Here is an 18,915-nt window from a genome sequence, read left to right as displayed (position 1 = left end):
AATTCATGGTTGTTAAGTCCATTAATGGCTATTAGCCACGTAAGGTAAAGAATGGTGTCCCTTAGCTCTGTTTGTCATGAGTGGAGATGGATGGCAGGTATGAGAGTATCACTTGATCATGGCTTTAGGTTCACTCCCTTTGGGGACATGCCTTGGCCACTGTCGGTAGATAGAATACTGGGCTAGATGGACCTTTGGTCTGACCCAGGACGGCTGTTCTTATGTTCTTATGTACACATACATATTGTAGTCTCCAGCCCATTACATTGTTCTGCATGAAACAGAAAAAAATACATTGATAACAATTAGTTTAAAACTTTGCCCAAGATGTTTTTCTCTGAAAATATTTTTGATTGAAATGCATGGGCACAAGTGTACAGGTAACAGCTGTACACACGTAATACAGTTATTTTTCTAAAGCTCACAGAAACATTTAGATACTGATTTTTAATAAACAGATCAATTTGAAGCAACATACTATTGGTAGAAGAAAAAGGTGTGGGTTTGGGAGCTCTTTTGGTTGAAGGATCTGTCATAAATTGATATTACATGATAGTCAAGAGAGGCCGTCAAACCACTGTAATTAGTGTAAGTGACATTCCTTTTTTAATTAGAAGGCTATGAGGAAGAGAAAGGATGGTGTAAGTAGGGGCTAGGGCACTATCCTAGGACTTGGTCCACCTGGGTTCACATACCTGCTCTACTTCCTTGGGCAAGTCACTTAGTCTCCCTGTGCCTCAGTTCCCTATCTGCAAAATGGGGATAATAGCACTCCCTTACCTCCCAGGGAAAGATTGCAAGGTGCTCAGATATTACATTAAAGGGGCCCATATAAGCACCTAAGACAGCCAGAATTTCTTCCAAACTTCAATTTTTAGACTTTATCCAATAGCAAAGTTTCCTCTCTCAGATGCCAATGACTTTGTCTCTGATCTAGACACTGAATCATCTGACTTCATCAGATATTTGATCACTTCAAATATCAGGGCAGTACAGTGTAGAGTTGGTGGCTGCTGCTTTTCCAGATTCCCCTTTCACATTCATCAGATACACAGCCTTTCAAACAGAGAGGATGTTCTGTTGATTCCCTCTGGGGCACCTGGCATTGGCCACTGTTGAAATACAGAATACTGGGTTGGATGGACCTTTGGTCTGACCCAGTATGGCTGTTCTTATGTACAGTGCTGTATTCATTTACCTGGGAAAAACACTTCAGGAAATTTTTAGAAGAAGATTAGGAAAAGAGAACACATCATAGCAAATAGGATATTATAATAGTTTAGTCCCATGCTTTCTCTCAAAGACATCATACATATATTGCTCTATCTATCTATTGACCTATCTATCTGCAAAGTCATATTTGGATATGTCTACACTGCAGTGAAATACCAGTGGCTGGCTTGGGTCAGCTGACTCGGGCTTGCAGGGTTATGAAATTGCAAAGTAGACATGCAGGCTCGGGGTGGAGCCTGGGCTCCGAGACCCCACAAGGTGAGAGGGTCTTAGACTCCAGGCTTCAGGCCAAGCTCAAACATCTACACTACATTTTTATAGCCCTACAGCCCAAGCCTCATGAGTCTGACTCAGCTGACCCACGGCTGTACTGCAGGTCTTTTATTGCAGTGTAGATGTTGAACCTTGAGGTTCAAACCATGACCAGGTTCCATCTGCATCTCCTTCCCTATCTCTACAAGAACCCTGGATCTGAATTAAATGTGCATTTGGAAAAGTGCTGTGTAAATTATTCTGGGGATGATGACACTCAATGAAAAAGTTAGGCTGAATGAGAGGATCAACAAGCAGAATGATAAAATTTGCTGACAGGACCAAGTTAAACAAAGTCCTAATGGATTAAAACAAAGTTCATTTAAAAATTGAGTATAAAACTATCTCTGGAGGTATTTATGCTGTGTGCATCACTCTAGTAGCTGATCACCTTACACAAACTATTGGCCTGAGTCTACAGATCCTTTCACCATGTAAGCAACCACACAGACTTCAGTGGTATTTTAAGTATAAGTGAGGGTTTGACAGATCAAGGTTTATATTAGTGACTCTAGCCTGTGATTCTTTAAATCCATATTCCAAACATTGGGTTAAAAAGATGTATTGCATGGGTGTCAAATCATAATGGAGGCAAATTAATCCAGGATTTAAATCTGATGAGGATTGCAAATCACTGGAAGGAGGAGAATCAGAGAAATTTTAACAGAAGTATTGAAAAAACTGAAAGGTGTTATTAGCAAGCACTTACAATTGAAGTTAGTTGGAACTTGGTATGTAAAGAGTCTAAAAATCTGACTAATACAGTTCAAAGTGCGCACTTTGTTTAGTTTGCTCATAGAACCATAATGCAAAGTTCATTTAACACCGTACTATATCTGGAGCATCACAGATTGAAACTAATGCAGCTTTTTTATTTCACGGACTACACTAGTAATGGGCCACATTCTCAGCTCCTATGTTGATCTGGATCTTTGCTGTGTCCTATTTGACTGTTCAGTCCCATATGGCCCTCTCTTTTAAATGTATCTGGGGGCCCTGGTGCCATGGGAAAGGGTGGGTTGGGCAGAGTGCTTCAAGATACTTCTTGCCACAGCTGGGTATCCTGTGTTTCATTGCACTGGCAGGTTTCTGCTTTTCTTTGAGGCTGCCATTAGTGTTTGGACACTTGTGGTTTGTTGGATGTGTGAGTGCTCAGTTGAATTTACTCACAATTTCGAATAAACTTGGCAGCTGGAGATTTCTGAGCTCTTGGGATTGGCAATCCTGGACTTGTAGCCCACAACCCATGTAAGAGCTTGCCCCCTTTAAAATGGTTGACTTTGGCAGCAATCCCCAATGAAAAGTGTTCTGCTGCCAGTGAACAGGATGCTGCAAGCACTGGAATCGCTGCAAAGAGCACGAGAAGGGTGGACAAACCTACATTTCACCAAGAGGTACAGTAGGTGTGTGAAAGTGATGGTGACCTGAAATCTGTAGTGCAGTAAAAAAAAAACAGAACTTTTCCCTTGGATGTTTTATGAGCTCCAGTGGCTGAGGATGGAGTCCAGGGAATATTTAGATTCCTTCCCTTAGTGGGTGTGAATAGCAGATCATATTCCACTCTCACCCCTGAAGCTTGCCCCTGCCTTTAGATCTCCTTTAATGTGCATTGCTGCCTGCAGCCCCACCTGCTTGGTAAGTAACAGTTCCTCTATAGAAACCCATTCACTCTACTGATTTCTCCTTGCATTTGTCCCATCTGCACGCTCTCTGGAAACGCATGTTCACAACAGAGAAGGCTCATGCAGCCTGAATCACATTCTGCCAGCCCTGTTTCCCAGCAGGGCATTTTTTCCTGGGCTGTGTGCATCTCCGAGTCCCATGGTAATTACTGTTTCCCCTTTACAGATTAGCTCTGCCGTTGTGAAACTTGCATCTCACACAGGAGCCCTGCTTGTTCCCTTATCAATTGGAACATGAGGAATGATCATTCCCCACCGACATGCAGCGATAACGGTGAATAATAGCACAGAAGGGAAAAGGACGGTATTAGGAATATGCTCAACGGAGGTGCTTGTTATTCTTGGGACAGGATCCTGCTGCAAAGCAGGAGGTGAGTTTGGGGGTGCTGCTGTCATTGCTGATTCTATCTAGGGTTCAGCAGCAGGAGAGGAGCATTGGCTCGGGATGATAAAAGCTAACTTCAGCCAGGAGACCAGAAGGAAGATGAACTATGTGAAAGAAACTGAAGGGACTGAGAAAGCAACAGTGGAGAGCACCCAAATAGCCTGATGATCTCTCGTGCATAGGGATGAAGAAAACAGACAGCAACTAACCATGTGGAGCTTCCTGGTGATTCTTTTCTGGTTTTCAACTCTAATTGTAAGTATTTGCAGTTGTTTATTTTATAGATCCTGGAATCAGACGTGGCATAAATAAATATGCACATTCCATGGGGCAGCATAGTCTAATCTAGAGAACACCAGACTGAGCGACAGGAGTCCTGGTTCTACTCCTGGCTCTGCCGCTTGGCTCACTATGTGACCCTGGCAAGACATGGTGATGTTCTGTGCCTTGGTTTCCTCATCTTCCACTGGGGAGGATAATGCTTACCCACTTTTGTAAAGAACCTGAAGCTCTGTGGGTGAACGAGTGATTATCTACAAGGCAATTTTATATGAAGGGCCAATGCACTTCACTGGAGCTATACTGATCTGCATCAGCTGAGAATCAGAGCCATAAGCTTAAAGTGAAACTGGTTAAAACGTACATTTAAAAAAATATATTTCAGCATTACTAACCTCTCACTTGTTTCAGACTGGAAGAATGTAATATTCTGACATGCTTTACAACATATATTTTGGTTTGCTAGCATAAGATTCCTAAAATTATTGGGTTTTTACCCCATTATTCACCTTCCAGTACCCCTGTGTCTACTAGTTACAAAGGATAGCTGAACCTGGGGCAAAATCATGGCAAACTGGTCAGCTTACACCATTTTTTTCTAATGAGTATAAAATCAATACGTGAATACATCCAGTGTGAGCGAAGATGAGCTGGTGCAGATGAGTACAATTTTATTCCGTTTGGTGAAGATGAGCTGCGCACAACTTTATTGCAGTCAATGCAACAGATTATTTACACCAACCAGGAATTTGGCCCATGGTTGCTGGAGAATGAGTTAAACCAGTGGTTTTCAATCAGGGATACATCTTCCAGGAGGTACATCAACTCGTCTAGCTATGTGGCTAGTTTTACAACAGGCTACAGGAACAGCACTAGCGAAGTCAGTGCAAACTAAAATGTCATACAAACAATGACTTGTTTATACTGCTCTATATACTATACACTGAAATGGAAGTACAATATACTCCAACTGATTTATTTTATAACTATATGGTAAAAATGAGAATGTCAGCAATTTTTCACCAATAGTGTGCTGTGACACTTCGATATTTTTATGTCTGATTTTGTAAGCAAGCAGATTTTAAGTGAGATGCAACTTGGGGTATGCAAGAAAAATCAGACTCCTGAAAGGGCAACCATTGTCTGGAGGGGCTGAGAGCCACCGTATTAAGCTGGATCTAGGCATTCTGTTTCCATGATGAATACAGGTTGCTGACTTTTTGCTTTTCAATCAGCTTGCACAGTAAAAATAGTGAACATCCTTTTCATGTAGTACCAGCTTCTTCTTCTTTTTGTTTTCAGGTTCTTAGGCTCTAGCCTGGGGGTACTCTAGATTTTTGTTTTATTGAGAATTTCAAAAGCACCCACTTTCTTCTGTGATTCCAACCACCCACTTCTACCTACCACCTATATCTTTTGTGCCTCATGTCCAAGAATCCTTTGTTCTCTTTCAATTCCACTCAAACTCAAAAACCAACCCCCAACTATAATACAACATAATAACATACTGATTTGTTTTATATTCAATGTGTTATATATGGCCATGGCTGCTATTTACATTCGATATGTATAGATCTGACAGTTTCAGAAGTTTAAAAATGTCTGGAAAAGCATTCTTGATTGTTATTGAAAATGTCCATACACCTAACTATTATAGCTGTTTATATTGGGAACATTTTCTATATAACTAGAACTAACTTTTTTTTTTTGTAAATTAAAAGCTAGAACCTGTAGGAAATTTTGGGAACCGCTGCCCCATCAAACAGGAACAACTTAGGCTCAGGGAGGGAGGAGTTATTTAAGTCAAGGCAGTTAGGAAAGCAACTGAGAAACTCTGAAATTAAATGTTGATTTTCCTCAGTAAACACTAGCTTGTGTGCTGCATGCTGCACTAACATGAAAAGAGGCAATGTACAAGGAAATGAAAACTGGATGGGCTCAAAGTCAATGGGGTATAAGGAATGCAGCATCGGGCTGTTTCCTTTGAATTTGTGTATTGTAGACAGTAGAGATATTAATTGTATAGTTCTCTGGTCACTGCATTAATGGGTGCTCAGGACATTGCAGGAGGTTTTCAGCACATCACAGGACTGGCCCCACTATGTGCCCAGATCCTTCATTCCTTGCATACTCCAGGTTCCACTGACATCAAAGAACGAAGGATCAGGCCCAACAGAACCTCTTCTTAGTTGGAAACAAAGTCTGTAACTCAGAAATTGAATTCTTCCTTAACTATCTGCTGAATGTGAAATCCAGCTACCAATACCGAAGCCAATGACACAACTCATGGGAGTAAGATGAGCATGATTTGGTCTCCCAAACCCATCATTTAAAGAAATTAAATGTTATATGTACAACGTATGCTGTTGAGGGAATAGTTACTCTGGCAAACCAGATACCTAATAAGTTGCCAAACAGACACATATGTTAAAAGCAGACCAAAACATTCTAGGGATAGAAAAATAATGTAAATTCAGAGAAAGATTTTTTTTTATTATTTCTAAAATAACTTTTCGGGGACCTAAAGGAAATGATACCCAGAGATGATGTATGGTGTTTTAAGAAAAAAAATGATACTGTTTCGGAAAATATCATTAACCTAGTAATTAATATTTATTTTTAGTATCTGCTGACCAGCGCCTAGAAAAGTTAATATCCTCTGTAGAGGATTCTAGGCCATTTTCACTATTTGCTTTAACAGTTCTTGAAAGTGATTTTCCTATTTTTAATTAATGTTTTGCATTGAATTGCACAAATATATCTTAAGCAGGACTGCTGGGGTTGTATTGCTAAGTCCTGAAAATGTACTAAACTTCTTTAATAATGTAATTGATTTGGATATAAAAATACTTTTATTAAAAAAGGCACCTAACAAAATTCAGAAATGACTGAATGCAATCCAAAACTAACAACAGAAAATAGTGACTATAATTTGATTTCTTTACACATTTAAATCCAACAAGGCATCCCTCTTTTTGGAAGGCTTTTGTTATAGATCTAATGATTTATAAACTCCAATTTCATGAATAGTTATTTGTCTCTTATGTGACTATTCTATGCCTGTGTGATTCCAAAAAGTTCTTTTTCTCATACATGAATGAATGACCTTTCATTGTACAAGTAGAATCTCTCTAATCTGGCACTCCCTGATCTGGCAACATCCGTGGTCCGGCATAGGCGCCAACTCCGTGGGTGCTCCGGGGCTAGAGCACAGGGAAAAATTAGTGGGTGCAGAACATCTGCTGGCACCAAGCTTCCACCTCTGCCCCTCTTCCCCCTGTGCCTCTCACGCACTGGCAGCCCTGGGCTCAGTGTCAGCGCTTCCATTTAGGTGAGCTAGGCGGTCGCCTAGGGCACTAGGATTTGGGGGGGTGGCATTTTGCCACCCTCAGTGGCAATTCAGCAGCGGTGGGTCCTGCCACGCTCTGGGTCTTTGGCAGCAATTCTGCGGCGGGTCCTTCACTCGCTCTGGAACCTGCTGCTGAAGTGCCCCGAAGACCAGGAAGGCAGAAGGACCCCCCCACCCTGCTGCAGAATTGCCGCCGACTGGGAGCACGAAAGGACCCCCCCACACCCCGCCGCAGAATTGCCGCCGACCAGTAGCGTGGAAGGATCCCCTCCCACCACAGAATTGCCGCCAATGACTGGGAGCGCGGAAGGACCCCTCCTGCTGCAGAATTGCTGCCGAGCGGGAGCGTGGAAGGACCCCCGCCTAGGGCACCAAAAACGCTGGCGCAGCTCCTGCCTGGGCTAACCAACTCTTCCTCCTCCCTCCCAGTGCTTCCAGAGTGCTGCGAACAGCTGATTTGCAGTGTTCACGCTCTGGGAGGGATGGGGAGGACCTGGGGTCGATGGCTGGGACTCCAGGCAAGGGGCTGGTAGCTGGAACCATAGGCCATAATTGGAGCCCCTGGGCAGGTGGCTGGGGTAGGGATCCCGGGTGGCAGCACCCTCTGCATCCCTCCTTTCTGCGCCTATGGAGACCTGCTGGCACTCTGCATTGACCTCCTGTGGTTCAGCAAATTCTCTGGTTCGGCACCAATCGGGTCCCTATGGTTCTGGACTAGAGAGGTTCAATCTGCATTATGATGCACAATGGAAGGGGAAAAGAAGGAAATACTGAATAGAATAGACTAATTGGATGAGATGATCCACTTTTAAAAAGAACAAACTCTATTCAGGAAGAAAATATCAAGGAAATATTCTTGAGTGAAAACTTGGTTCCATTGAAGTCAATGGGAGTTTAACTATTGACTTGAATGGGGCCAGGATTTCACTCCTGTTCTTTAAAACAGACTCAGCACTAGAAATCATTATGGATCCTTTTGTACAAGGTACTTATCGTCTCCTTCAAGATTCTCTATGCTGACTGATATTTCAGTCAAAGCTGAAAGTGCTCAGAAACTTATATGATTAGTAAAGAGCCACTGCCATGAATTTTACACAAACCTCTCAGTGGCACTTATGCACTCACGTCTCCACCTGCAGCCTCACTGATTTGCAGCAAGATTTCTGAATGAATGAGCGCAGTGTTGACTTCCATGGGATTGCATGTGTACAAGCGATAGAATTTGGCCTAGTTTTGCAAGTGAAAGGCTGGCCTAGAGAATGCCCAGCAATTCTGTGGTCTAGAGTTCTGCAGGGCCACACTCAGCGCTCAGTTATACCAGCACAATCCAAGACCCCACTGATGTTTTTGCAGTGTAACAGAACACAATCGGGTTCCTCGTACAGTATTTAGAGTATAATGGGCCCAAACTTGAACACATTGATGTCAGTACGCGGGAGCAGGCCCACTGTAAATCATGAAGTGCTTGGATACTATTAAATAAAATATTTATTTGTATATGCTGTGTTTCAAGGAAATAACGAGGAGTCTGGTGGCACCTTAAAGACTATTTATTTGGGCATAAGAAGTGGTTTTTTTACCCACAAAAGTTTCTGCCCAAATAAATCTGTTAGTCTTTAAGGTACCACCAGACTCCTCATTGTTTTTGTGGATACAGATGAACACGGCTACCCCTCTGATACGTTCAAGGAAATGTCACTCACTGTCAGATAATGGGGCTGTATAGACAATGTTAATGTAAGGAGAGTTTTGTGGGTGGCAAATGTTTCAAGAGAAAAAGGCTAACAACTCAACTTCTTTTCAAAATATGCAGATCAAGGCTACCCCACCAGTATGTGACTTGCTGTTTGTCCTGAGGAAAGAAGAAGAACTCTGTGCTGAGATGCTGTCCCAGGAAGGACAGAACAAAACATTTGAAAATGACCAGTTCATGAGTTCAGGTAAATGGTGGATCTATGGGGAAAATTCTAACCTCAGATCATCACCGTGGATGTGCGATCTAACACTGTTCCTCTCTATAGGCTTAAACTCTCATAGAAAATCTATGGGAGCGCTGACCCATAGAGAGAACAGCATATCAGTCAAGATCTGTCATGTGGCTCTCAGAGCAGATTTTTGCCTTTAGCGTGAGTACGACCAGTGACGTGGCAAAATTTGCAGATGATACAAAGCTACTCAAGATAGTTAAGTCCAAAGCAGTTTCTTTGCCCCACCTTGTTGGGTGTTTAGTTCCTCCCACCCTCATTTTATTATTATGTCCCTTGGTCCAGGGAAGGCAGCTTGAACTCTCAGCAGGTTTGGATGAGCGAAAACTCAGGAAAGCTCGAGGATGAAGTCCAGTGCTTCAGAGATCTGCTTTGGTGGTTTACCCAAGTGGTATCCTACTAACAAGGAGACAGGTCTTAAGAGAAGCCCTTCGTTAGGAAGGCCACTGTGTACAGCAATGCGTACAGGGTATACAGTTACTGTGTACAGGGAAACAAACCCACTACTACTCTTCAGCCCCAGCCTGTGACCAAGCCTGCCCTCGGCTACTTTGTTGCTTCTATTACCCAGCATGCAGTTCCCCACAGGAAAACTAAATGGATGCACAAAGGGTCTACAAGAAGAGTGGCATCTCTGTGCTTCCTGGAGGATTTACTCTATGGCACAATCTAATTTTCCAGAGCCCTCATGCTGTGTCTCATGGAAGCACAATAGGTTTCCTTTCCCCTAAGACATTCCCTGTAGTTGAATATTAGGTCACTTGTTTCATATTTGGCTGGTCATATTTGCCAGCGATTGAAGATGATGGAGTTAGGAGCAGGAGCCTTTTCACAGTCCATCCTCTCATCTGCTTTGATCCATTGGAGGATCTCAAAGCACTATACATACACATTCGTGAGTTAAGCCTCACAACCCCCTGTCAGGTAGGTCAGTGCTATTATTATAATTTTATTGGTAAGGGGACAGAGCCCCAAAGATGTTTAGACACCTAAATGTTCAGAAGCACCGCTAATGTGGAGTGCCTCCATTTTTGTTGTCCTAGTGAATGAGATGCTCAGGGCCTGATCTCTAGAGGTGTTCAGAATCTGCCTCTTGTTTGTCTCAAGAGGGTGGAAGTCTTGTATTTGGGGCCCAAAGCTTATGAGGATATTTTGCAAGATTTGGTTCCATTAAATCCAGAACCTAATATTGATTTAGTCTCCAACTTGAATCCCAAAATCTAGTCTAAACCTACCCTGGATCCAAATCTGAAAACTGCCTCCTTGGCCTGTTTCCATTTGTTACTTGAAATCATCACATGGGATTTGCTTCTGGAAAAACTGTGAAGAAATCAGCTAAAATCAAAGGGCAACATTCAATCCTTGGTGTAACTTTGTAAATGGAAGTGAGAATAAAGCATTTCCCATAAATCAATAGATTCTGTGATAGGAATGATCAGTCACCCTTTTAGAGTGGCAGAAAAAACCCAGACAAGTGAGTGTGGGTGGCTGTGTGCCCTTTCCTGGGCAATGACTTCAGAACAGTGGTTGAACTAAAGAGCAGTATTTTCTGCCTCCTGTACGTGTTTTAATGATGGTTTGTTTTTACTTTGGTGTCTTATGTAAATAGAGCTGCGGCCTTTTGCTTCTAATATCAGTGAGGTTAATTTAAATTACATTCAGCAAAGGCTGAAGTTGTGGGAACCTGCCAGCGCTAATGGCTTCATGCTTTTGTTATCTGCATGATTTTATGCTTGACATCTGTGCAGAGAAATACACATGCAGTGATCCTCAGGCTGGTGCAGTGTGGAACCAAACCTGGACAACCTGTGGTGGACATAATAGGAGTAAGCATGCAGGAAAGAGGAAGGCAGCTATGCAGGGTGTAGCTCCCCCATCCTCTCCCCCTACTCTTGTATACCTACCCCAAACCACTCTGTAAAAGCTCTACCTGGTGAATGAGGGAGTAGCTGGGCATGGAGTGGGGGTTTGGGAGGGAAAGAGCTTCTGTCGGGGGCATGCTCTCCTTCTGATGACTAACATCCATTAAAAAAGCACAAACAAACAGGATTAGTTAACTGTGCTCTGCACATTGCTTCTTTCTGTGATGTTAGGGCTGTGCCAGAATCAGGCACAAAACATCTACGCGAAAGGCCGTGCTCTGTAGATTACTGTGTGAATAAAAGGAGCCCTTTGGATTTCCCCAACACTGTTTAAGGGAGGAGAGTTACACTCAAATACCAGTGGGGTGTGTCTACACTGGAGGTGGGGGGCAACTTCCGGCTCAGGTGGACGTACAAGTGCTAACTTGGATGGACCTAGTTTGCTAAAAACAGAAGTTCAGCCACAGTGGCACTGGCGGTGAGGGGTTAACTGCCTGAGTAAGTACCTGTATTACCAGGTGGGGCTGTACTCGGGACGGCTAACCCATCCCATTGCTCACGTCATCTCAGCTACACTTCCATTTTTAGCACACTAGCTAGGTCAAAGCTAGCACCTGTATGTATCCAAGCTAGAAATTACACCTCCAGTGTAGGTGTACCCTTAATTACCATAACACTCTTTTTTACACTCCAGTTTATAAGGAGGGGGGATTCTTTCTTGCCTGAAATGTGCTTGTGCAGGACAGTGATTGGGGAGGGAGATTATTAGGGAACTGGGATCTTTATTCATTCTGGCATAATTCAGAGCAGTTATGGGACTGCTCTAATTTTTGTTAGCTGGCTATTGTCCCAAAGAGAGCATACACCAGCTGAAAATCAGCAGAATGCAGCAGTGCTCTGCCCTCACTCTGACATGCCTCTTACATGGGTGTCGGGATGGGTAATTGCCACTGGAGCCAGTATGCCAGCTTTACAGCAGCTGATAGATCCCGTCTTTCAGAGGCACTTCTGAGCTGGCCAGCTACATCTAGATTCCAACAGCTTTGTCCACATGAGAATCCAGCTTTATATGTCCATGGGCAAAAGTAGTGAAAACTTGTTTGTTCGTCCCTCCATTGTCCCTAGAGAAAACCATCTCTCAATATTACAGACTTGCTGTTGTTTAAATTGATATTGTTAGAACAAAAAAAATGGCACCTTAAAGACTAATACATTTATTTGGGAACAAGCTTTCATGGGTAAAAAACCCCATTCTTTAAGGTGCCACTGGACTTCTTGTTGTTTTTGTGGATACAGACTAACACGGCTACCCTTCTGATACTTGGGAGTTAGAACAGTCTGTTTCACTGGTTTTATATCAGCTCTGTTGACACAGAGCTTTTAAACCCAGACAGCGCAGCAGATCTCAACATAAACACCACTGGGGTTAATGTATGGTTTGAGTGAACTGCAGTAGTTAAATTATACTGCTTAGAAATAAACATTTGCCAGGTCAAATAAACATTCAAGCGGAGGCATTTATCAGAGCTGAAAGCCATTGTCTGTAGGTAAGCTACTTGTTTCTAAACGTGATCACTGTCATACTGGAAGAAATCAATTGAAAAATGACAAACGCATTTCTGGAGTTTAGAAATGTGTGTTGGTCTGAAGGAGGCTGATCCTGTGAGGTACTGAGCACTGTGTAGAAAGTGCCAAGCACGTTTCTCTTTCTCACGTTTTTTTTTACAAAAGTCTCATTTTCCTTCTGCATCACAAAACAAAAACAAATGTTGAAATCTGGAAATTTTTCACAAAATGTAATTCTTGCTTTCCAGCCAGTTCCATTCATCAAGGTGTTCAGCACCTTGCAGGATTGAGCCCTTTGTCTGCAAATGCAGCATCGAGCTAGCTGCCTTGTTTCTGTCTGTTACATTGGTGGTGGGAGGGGGAAGTGTGGCTAAAATGAATATAACTGAGTGAAAGCAAGTGTAACTTTTTTCCATACAAAAATAGCAAAATAGGTCATTTCAATCTGAATAAATTGTGCTTAAATGCAGAGAGCACAAAAACAAGAAAGAACAAAAGTAAAGTGTCCGTGTGTGTGTGTGAGAGAGAGAGAGCACAAGGGATGTGGGGTGTGCTCTTTTCTGCTAACAGTCTGCACTCAGAATGTCTGCCAGTCATTGCAAAGAGCAGAAACCTTAGTGAGTTAAAGATGCAGTACAGAGCAAAAGTCACAACAGTTACATCACTAAATACATTGCAAGTGGGATCTCAAATCAATAAAGGTGGGGCCTCAAATTGAAATAATTGGTGGGAAAGTGGGTTCAAACAGTACAGTCTCAAAGGCATGGCTTGTGCAAGAAATAATGTCGTTAGTCAGCCCTCAGTCAGATTTGACCAGTAGTTGGGAGGGAATAATGATCTTTCTTTCCCCCTAACTTGTGACTAGCCGGTGTAATTCGTTTACTTTATAATCACAGTAATTGCTTTTCTAGAATAGCTAAATGAAGTTTTGATCTCTTTCAGCAGGAAAGCAATCGAGAACCACAGCTGAGCCCAGAATGCTGTACGTTAACATTATTCACTCTAACACAAGCTCAGCTGTAATACATGAGGTGTTGAAATGGTAAACAGCATTTACATTTGTACAAATCGGACATCAATGCAGTATCTTCTGGCTTTTTCTGTAATATAATTTTGTAGCTGCTTAACATATTAGTCAAGGTGTGCATTTTTGTATTTATACAAATGAATTGTGGTTTGTACGTAAAAGACTAGATGCTTTCCAAAGGGCAGTTTTAGAAAGGCTGAGGTGACCCAAAAAATTCATTAAACCGTTATTGTGATAGAGGAGCATGGGCCAAGAGCATGATCTAAAACCCACTGAAATCAATGGAAACACTTCCATTGACTTCCCTCTGCTTTTGAATCAGGCCCCAGCTCTTCCTCATCCTGACAAAGCAAGCAGTCCAAAGGAGTTAAGGGAACTACCTGTAGCTAGAGGATGAAGACATCATTGTCTTCAATAGAAGCATTAAAGCCCCCTTAAAGCCATTCAGACTTGCTTTTAAGAGTACAGTACTGAATGTTTTTATTCTCTGAAGATGTGACTGTCCAGGGAATATGGTCAATGATGCTTCTGTTCTTACAACATAGGCACATGTGCTGGAATGTGGGATAACATGAGCTGCTGGCCTTCTTCGTCAATTGGACAGACTGTCAGTGCTCATTGTCCAGAATTCTTCCAAATGCTTACTGGAAAAAAAGGTAAAATAAAGTAATTTAAAAGAAAATCCTTTCACTGTAATTCGATTTTAAAAGAGGACACTTTCAGGTCAGATTTCATTTTTAGAAAACCTAAACTCAGAAAAATTGTTTCCACGTTTTTTTAAAGGCCAATGACCAGAATTCTGTGGTGTTTGCAGCCTGAATATTTTCATCATTGTACTAATGCAGAAGAGCTTGAAAATGAAACTGACTAAAAACAAAAATAAAACGAACTACTCTCTTTTTATTGTGGTGATCCATAAGGCTCAGACAGGGATGAAGAACATTTTTTGTTCTTTCATTTCAAAAGACTTTTCATTTGAAAATATAACTTATTTTATACCTAATTTAAAAAAGAAAAGAAAAAAGGTTGAAATTGGAGCAAAATGTTTCAAATTTTCAAAACAAAATGTTTCAATTGACCCAAACTGTTTTTTGTTTTATTTTCAGTTTGAAAAAAAATCAACTTTTCATCCCGATTCAAAATGGGGAAATGTTGAATATTCTTATGGGATGGGAAAATTATTTCACAGCCAGCTCTACTCATGATGATTTTTGGCTGGAAAAGCAGGAGCCTCTATATGCTAAAAGCACAGCCACTAATTCAGCCACTAGAGGGAGCTGCTAACACTTGAGAAGGTCCAATATTTAGTCTGTCCAGTAGAAAACAGTAGCATAAATATAAAAGTTGGATGGTGCTTGGAGTGGAACAGAGGTCGTACATCCAAAGGTTACTATCTGAAATCATGGGTGCATTCTGTTATCTGAAGGAAAGGGAAACCATAACTCTAGCAATTCTAAACTTAATTTGCCTCTAATAAACGGAGTGTCTGAATTGTAGTGAGTCACTAACAGTAAGCAATGATCAAAGCAAGTGGGTTCAAAACAGAATCACAAGACAATGTCCACTAGCATTAATTTTTTTTTTATCTCCGTTCATTTAGTATCTTGGGTTGAAACCCACAACAGTTTATTTCCAATGTAGCTACATTCTGTTCTATTACATATACTATGACTTGTTTGTGACTCATACGTTTAAATTCTTTAAATGTCTACTGCCCTGTCTTATGCAATTTTAAGGGGGAAACCAAATACACACAAGATTTGTTTATTTGCAAGAAAAACAACTGCCAAAAGTTTGCTCTCTTAGCCACTTAGCTACAAAGAATACTGATAGCCACAAATACAAAAGAACCACGTTAGGGACATTGATGGATCTGAACCAAATCCTTGATCCAAACATCCCGGAGCTCTGGGATCTAGATCTATATCTGCATCACAAACATCTTGGCTGATTCCTAGCTGTGTAATGAGCTGAAACAAAATTCAGGACCCAAATATCGTATGAGTGAAGGTCGGATCCAGATCTGCATGTTGAGTCTCACGCATTCAGGATGGAGTCTCAGCAGAGTATAAAAGAGAGCATGTCGTGATTTCCCCAAAATATACATATTTCCTAAAAAACAAATAGCATCGTTAAAACCATGCTCATGTACATCAATATTAAATTTCCTTCTTGATTAAGCATCTAAAGCTCTGCAGTTTTGTGCACACCCAGCCCCCCAGCCCTTTATCATGCCTTGTCCTCTTTGACACACTTAGAGCCTTTCTTCCTACTCTGGGTTGTCAGTTATAGGCCCACTTCTAAGCGCTGCATTTTGGTTTAAGGTAATGTTGCTTATCTCTGTCTGACAGAAACACACCACAGTCTGCTTCTACAGTCAAGGACATTTGCACTCTGCTTTGTAGGCAGGCTGAGAGGGAAGGTTGGGGCAGGGAGACAGTGGGGAAGATGTGGATTGTCAAGAGATGCTCCATCTTCTCCTTTTTGCTGACATGCTGCAGCAGAACTTAGAAAAATGTGACTCAAAACTGATCTTTCCAAAGACATTAGCTGGAGAAAAGACTTCCAAAAAATTAAATAATAATCTAATATCTGGCACATCTCTAATTCCTGCCACCTAAGGAATTCAAAGCCTGTGTCAGGCATCTTTCTTTCCACCTGATCTTTAAGTGACAGCCTTTTTTCAAGGGTCATAGTAAAGTCAGGACAAAATGTAGATGGGCTGTCAGTATATCGGAGTTGTCTTGTCTGGTGCAGCAGCCTAAATGTTGCTCTTATTTATTCTCCATATAATACTGCTGACTCAATGGGGTACCACAAGGCATGAGCCAGTGCAAAAATCTCACAGGGTGTGCATCTTAGTTGTTTTTCCTTCTCTCCCTTGAGTATTGGAAGGATCTTGCCCGACTCTCCTGCTGCAGAAATGTGATAGCTTAACTTGGAACCACTGGGAAAATAGAAACCATGTGATACCATCCAGGAAAACAAAACTTGTCAGGAACCAGCTGTGGTCATTGAGAAGTTGAATATGGCCTTCTGAGTCATGTCTCTGCCCTGGAAGAGTACAACAAGAGATAGAGAAGATCAAGTGGGTTTGTCCTGAGAATGGTTGCTGATGAGGTTGGCATCCATGGAATCCTGACCATATTGAAGTCATTGGGAGTTTGATTCAATATCACCAGTATTTTATCCCATATCTATAGAGCAATGGTTCTCAAACTTTTTTTTCAGCAGACCACTTGAAAATTGCTGAGGGTATCAACAGACCACATAATGATCACATAATGATCTTTCCAAATGTTGTTTGTACTGTTAGCTAACTATTGTAATGCGCTTTGGATAAAAGCTATATATGTATGTATATATATATATATATATTTGACCCTTAATAATAATCAACATTTTTTTATTCTAGAAATAAAAGCACACAACTCATATTTTAATATCAGTAGTCTTACCTTTCTAATGCGGTGGATGTGCCCTCTCTCCCCTACTGCAGCAGCCTCCGAGCTGGGGTTGGGAGGGATGAGATTCTCTCCCCTGACAGAGCAGTCACAAAGCTGAGGCTGGGAAGGAGGCGCCGTCTCTCCCCGGCAGCTGCAGCTCTGGAGCTGGGGAAGTTGCCTCTTTCTCTGGCCGTCATAGCCCTGCACGTCCCAAATTCCCCGCACCCCCTCTTCTCATGCCACTACCTCCTCCCACCTTACGTGTGCATCTTCTCCAGGCTCCAGGCACCTAATTAGTGGAGCCATGCCTGCACGGCTCCACTAATTAGGTGGGTGGCTCTTCATTCTGTCAAGTGTGGCTGCCCAGACACCGCATCTTAGAGGGAACTATCTGCGGACCACCTGAATGGAGCTCGTGGACCACAGTTTGAGAACATCTGCTCTAGAGCAGATGAGACAGTGGTAGCTCCTGGCTGACAGTTGTGCATGGTTATCACTGTTACCCAGACTTTATTTCTTGGCAAAAATACCTTTCTCTTCAGCACCCCATGTGGATTAGATGGCCATGGCAGCAACCAATCATTACTTTTCTCCATTGATCTGATGTTGGCTTGTAGCTTGTCTAGGCCAAGACCAGGAGTTTTTTCTTGTAGTATGAGGTGCCTAATACAAGTTTGAGCACTGTGACGTCAATACATTTAACCACATTCAGTGTGTGTGATTGGTCCTCTAGAAATTCCACATATAGATTGCTTCTGGTTATGTTGCAAATCCCAGCCCACTGTGATTTACTGTATGTAAAATCCATACATATGCATGCTCACTAGGGAAAAACTATTGAGGAACATTCCTGTGAATGTAAGTTTCAAGGAATGCATCACACTTCAGATAGTAAACTGAGTTCTTTCTGGAAGCCTGCTGCTCAACAGCCTGGTAATACAGTCAGGCAGGTGCTGTTCTTCTTCCACATGGTAGAAAACCCACAGATATGGTTTACTGCTATAAGAAGGACTTGTATCCATGTTATAATTCCACAGGACTAAGCTCTCCACTCTTGCTGGCATACATGCGCACAAATCAGATGTGTTTTCCTTGTAAATCCCATAAAAATACACACGCTCACAGTTGTGTTTTTAAAAGAAGAGATGAGCCATTGCTCAGAATCACAGCAGTGATTTCGTACAGACGGAATAGAGCCCTCAAACCTGAGGCACTATTCATACTGTTATGAGCTGGGTGAAACCTTGTTATGGGTTGAGTTAAAACCTTTTTCATACTGATGTGTAAGTGCGCCCTTCATTTAAGATAGTTGTAAGAAACACTTCAGGGGCCACACCTAAAACTGAAAAAAGAGAATCTGCCCAGAAACTAGCACCAGCAGGGTGGCAGGTTGGGTTCCTCTGGGCATTGTGACCAGGTGTGTGAGAAAACACAGACAAACTAAGAACAGACAAAAAGCAGCAAGAGAGGGAGAGGGATAGCTCAGTGGTTTGAGTATTGGCCTGCTAAACCTAGAGTTGTGAGTTCAATCCTTAAGGGGACCCCATAGGGATCTAGGGCAAAAATCAGTACTTGGTCCTGCTAGTGAGGGCAGGGGGCTGGATTCAATGACCTTTCAAGGTCCCTTCCAGTTCTAGGAGATAGGTATATCTCTAATTGTATATAGAGGCAGGGTGTGTGTGCATGCAGGGTTGTCTCCAGGCACCAGCAGAGGAAGCACATGCTAAGGGGACAGCATTTTGGGGGAGGCACAGTCTGGGCAAGGTTTTTTTTTTTTTTTTTTTTTTTT

At 42.1% G+C, this 18,915-nt stretch overlaps 1 protein-coding gene across 1 annotated transcript in view; it reads left to right on the top strand.

Moving 5' to 3' along the window:
* Positions 1–3,822: 3,822 nt before the first annotated feature.
* The window catches only part of SCTR (secretin receptor), a 27,446-nt gene continuing 12,353 nt past the window's right edge, over positions 3,823–18,915 (top strand). Inside the window, 3 exon segments of the mRNA XM_032794021.1 lie at positions 3,823–3,867; positions 9,054–9,180; positions 14,226–14,336. Coding sequence (XP_032649912.1) covers positions 3,823–3,867; positions 9,054–9,180; positions 14,226–14,336 — 283 coding nt within the window.

Source organism: Chelonoidis abingdonii, chromosome 10, assembly GCF_003597395.2.
Source record: "Chelonoidis abingdonii isolate Lonesome George chromosome 10, CheloAbing_2.0, whole genome shotgun sequence".
NCBI lineage: Eukaryota > Metazoa > Chordata > Testudines > Testudinidae > Chelonoidis > Chelonoidis abingdonii.
This window is presented reverse-complemented; position numbering and strand designations above follow the sequence as displayed.